The sequence below is a fragment of the Meleagris gallopavo genome, chromosome 16 (genome assembly GCF_000146605.3).
Source record: "Meleagris gallopavo isolate NT-WF06-2002-E0010 breed Aviagen turkey brand Nicholas breeding stock chromosome 16, Turkey_5.1, whole genome shotgun sequence".
Lineage (NCBI taxonomy): Eukaryota > Metazoa > Chordata > Aves > Galliformes > Phasianidae > Meleagris > Meleagris gallopavo.
Window position 1 is genome coordinate 5,128,451 of NC_015026.2, and position 4,553 is coordinate 5,133,003.

The 4,553-nt window shown below is 45.7% G+C and overlaps 1 protein-coding gene across 1 annotated transcript; it reads right to left on the reverse strand.

Annotated features, from left to right (window-relative positions):
• Nucleotides 1–517: 517 nt before the first annotated feature.
• Nucleotides 518–4,548, reverse strand: ITPRIPL2 (ITPRIP like 2; the record flags this gene model as incomplete). Its single annotated transcript, XM_019620611.1, has 1 exon — nucleotides 518–4,548. A coding segment is annotated over one exon (534 nt), but the record flags the coding sequence as incomplete, so codon positions are not given.
• Nucleotides 4,549–4,553: the final 5 nt, after the last annotated feature.

Genomic DNA, 4,553 nt, shown 5'->3' on the forward strand with positions numbered 1-4,553 from the left:
AATTTTGGCATCTTACCTAAAGGCAGCAAAGGACAGGTGACTTGCTGGTCCATTTACACAGTTCCTGCTGGCTTCAGTGAAAGTTTTTCCATATTTAATAAAGTGCAACTTGCGAGCTTTGGAACTGAAAAGCTCACAGGGATGCGGTGAAATGAAGTCCTAGCTCATCATTAAGCACCAAGAAAAGCAGATTTTGTGCAGCAACCTGAAATGGGAACCAGGGAAACAAGAACCACTGCCTCCCTAACCTCAGAGCAACACGGCCACAAACCCAACGTGGTCCATTTCAAAGCTCCACACCACCACTGTCCGTGCCAGCCACACTCAGCACTCCTGGCTCTCTTCCCGTATCTCTGCACAGCTCCAAGGCGGGACTTCCTGGTTCAATGGCTTTGCTGCTGCAGTAGTCTCCTCCTAAAGAGCACACAAACCTTCACAGAAACCTTTATGGTTGCAGGCTGCATTTACCAAACAACAAAAGAACAACAACAAGAAGGGATTTAAATCGAGGCACAGATGCGTTACAACAGCTGTTTATTACTACAGTGAAATATTAAAATAATAACACCAACTTCATGGAAACAACAAAAGTGCAAATGTAATTTGGTATTAAATAGGAAAAGAATGCCTTAAAATGGACATTTTGAGCCTATTAACACTTCTTGGAAAAAAAAAATAGCAGCTGAACACTTTAATCTTTGGTCTAATTATTAACCAGCAAAAAATAGTTGTACCAAAAACGTCCACTGCAGACAGACATGTAAAATTTACATTACTCTGTAGATTCAAATTAAAAGAGGAGGAATGTTTCTGAAACATTTAGTCAGATAAGAAATTATGCCCTTGCAAAATACATAGGATTTTTCAATATAAAAAGAAGTCACACGTATGCATTCTGGTAAATAAACTTATTCTTTTACAAATGCAACTCCTCAGTGTTCAATAAAAACGACTTCATTTGCACAAAATCTCTGTAAAATTAGCTTGCAGATAAAGAGAACCAAGAGCCTACTTTAGTGCTAAGTCACATGCTCTTTCTTCTGCATTTTCGTTTCAGCTTACACACACACAGAGGATGCCACGCTGAACTTACAGCACAGTTCTGACCCTAATGCACAGCACATACATGCTGAGAACGCTGCTGTGTGAGTGCAGCACTGCTTCTGGGAGGAGGGATTCCCGCAGGTCAGTTCCATGCACTCCTCCTTGCAGACAGGGCTCTGCAGGAGCACCAAGACACTACAGCCACTACTACAGCTGCTGTGGTTCTAACAGATCCCAATTTCCGTCAGCTCCTTCTGCCAATCGTATTCATGAATGTCTGCCCTACATTAAATAAAAAATATATACTTAATGTCTCAGGTGCATAACAGAGCTGCAAGTTGGTCCAACAGCATGCACGTGGTGTTTTGGGAAAGCCTGCCCAAACCAAGGCTAAAGCAAATATCTTCTGCCACCAGTCATCATAAACTCAAAATTCCTCACTGAGCAAGAACTTACACTGAGTATCAGCCTATGTGGCTTAAAAAAGTGAGTTTTTGCCTAACTGTTCAGCTGAGATGGATTCAACCTGTTTGGAAATACAGCCAAAACAACACCCAGTTAAATCGCTTTTCCCTTGTTCCAGGTCTACCTCACTTTCAGATCTCCTCCAGCCTCATCCTCACATCCTTCAGCTCAGTGCATCTTCGTTGACAGCTTGCCACTATTCTCACTCATCCCTCAGCCCAACTTCCATTGCCTAAACCACTCCTACTCTCTACCATCTCCCCTTGCCAAGAATTGCCTGAACGCAACCATCTTTTCTTTCACCTACACTTCCACGACAAAGTTCTCACCCTTACAACCTTCCACCAGTACAGAACACACACCAAGCATGCATCCCTCTCACAGAAGGGATTACTTTTCTGAGAGAGGGCTGCACGGTGATGAGAACAAACCATCAGCCAGCTGGAGTGGCTGAGATGCCAGAATAAAGAGCTGGAGTGTTTCTGTTGGGTGTGCAGGCAGCCACAATGCCCTGGATTGCTCATCCAGTCCTTGAAGATCCAATGGTGTTGACCACAGCCCTGCGTTCATTTCAAACACCAAATAACACAAGTCTGCAAAAATAGTACATATGGTCTGCTACAAAAAGACAACCAAGGTAGCTTACTTAGCCTTAAATACCATGTGCAAAGAACATTTGATCAATACTACCTTTAAATACACTGTTCTTATTTGTAGAAAGAAGCACGGTGCTTCAGATATAAAAATAACCCAACTTGTGGGTATGACCTTGTCTATAATTACCTGAAAATAAGACTGCAAGAGCAGTTAAAAAAATAGAGACAGAAGCAGGCAAACATCTGCCTGGGGAGTGTTTCCATTTAGAAAAATAGATTTGTATAAAGCTTTGTAGATCTTACAAATGTTTTGTGCTTTGTTGCATAGAGCTGTGAATAAAGCATACCAGTATGTACATCAGGGAGGAGTGTCTTAGTAATTTCAAGTCATCCTGAAGCACCCCAGGGGTTACATTTCATAATTTATAATCCATTTCAGAGTGCTCACCTAGGATGCAGAGTGGTGGTAATGAAGCACGTGTTCAACCTCTTGAGCATCAATAATTCAGTAACTCGATATTTTAACTTAAAGGTTTAGAACTCTACATTTGCTGACACCCTGGGAGACATGAGGGTCCCATACCGGCTGCAGTACAGCTCTACACATCATCTCATCCCAGAGACATGGACACCAGGCAGAGGCTCACCGCCCGAGCTCTCCTTCAAGCTGAACCTCACAACCAAGACCAAGGGAGAAGCATAACAAACAGCTCAATGCTGCCTGTTCAGCCCTGTGAGAACTTTGGGAAGTACTCTCACGCACTCTTTCCATAAGGAGTGGAAATTACCTCGCTGATGCTTACATTAACAATACATCAGAAGCCACAGCTGCTTCACCGTACCATGAATAAGTGCTAAACCATTTTCGAGTACCCTGAAATATTTTACTTCCTCCTCCCCACAGTAAGATAATTTGCTCAGAACTAGAAAAATCCCATCAGGTCATTTGGTCAAAACAGTGCCACAAGCAGAGAAATGGTGGCAGCTCCAGAAGCCACCTAACTGCTCCTGGAAAGCACAGGGACGCAGCAGGCAGAACACATCAGTGAGACGTGGACTGGTTGAAGCCTGGTTCCAAACCTAACTGAAAGTTTGTGTTGTTGTTGTCCTTGTGTCAGAGCACGTTCTGAGAAAATCATATGCAACGTATCTCAAAAACAAGAACCCAGAGTATTTCTGTAAAAAGAAGGTTTTCCTGAGGATGACTCAAACATCATCCCTTTAATAAAATACTAATATCTTCTCCACAGTGAGTATTTAGTGCAGCCAATTATCCTAAAATTAAGGCCTTTGTGAAAATAAAGTGCTATTTGTTTCTTTTTCTCTGTATTTCAATCCTTCAGCATAACCTTCATTTAAAACAGAAATGCACAAGTAGATTCTTCATGCTATCATCAGAAGTTTCACTTCTCCCCCTAGTTCTGCTTTAAGATGCTTATTACATTTCCATTCAGCACGATGTTTTACATCACACACGAAATTTAAACCATGTCACTGAGCATTTCAGACTGCGACCAACACCTATGCTCAAATGCTCATCTCATTTTAAGAGCACCTCGACACAGTAAGAGGTTTTGTTTGTGCTCACGGGATTTTTAAATCCCAAATGGATTTTGTACCCCAAAAATCACATCTCAGAAAAGGTCAGTTTTGCCACTGGGACAAGTTAAGATAGATTTCCAGAACTGTCAGTTTGAACCGACCAAAAGTAATGCTTTCCTACTACGGCACTACTGCAGAAATTTTGTAATTCTCTCATGAACAACCCACCACAAAGACATTAAAAATAAAAGCTATCGCCATTTCTTTAAGTCTCAGCCTTCGGTTTCCCAGTTTTCTCAGGTCGGGGGTAAAACCACAGAACGTCCCAGCGGGTCCCACCGCGGGCAGCCGGGCGCACGGCGATCCCTCACTCCGCGGGCAGCTCCTGCCGCGCCTCGGCGCCGTGCCGGCACGCAACCGGCTGCAGGCACCGGGCTCTGCCGTACGTCCTGATGAGATGCGGCGCCTGGCTCCAGGTATACAGCAGCTGGAAGGCGGCCAGGTCCAGCGTGGGTCCATCGAAGGCGGCCAGCAAGTTGACCGGGGCGGCTTCCTTGAGGAACCTGGGCAGCGCCACGGCCTCGGGGAGGCTGGCGTTGCCCAGGAAGAAATGCATCAGCGTCTGCTTGCGCAGGCAGTCCCTGAGGTACATCACCAGGTCCTCCAGGCGCTCCACCAGGAACCGCTCGTCCCAGGCCTCCAGGGGCCCGTGCAGCATCAGCGAGAAGAGGGCCGTCTTCAGCACGTAGGAGGAGAGCACCCGGCCCCACTGCGAGCAGAAGGGCTCCTCCAGGCTCTGCCCGCGAAGGTCCCGCAGGCCCTTGAGGAGCTGCAGGCACTTCAGGTGGCAGGACGAGGCCGGGGCCTGCTCCTTCAGCCAGGCCAGCAGCCGCTGCTCGTGCCGCG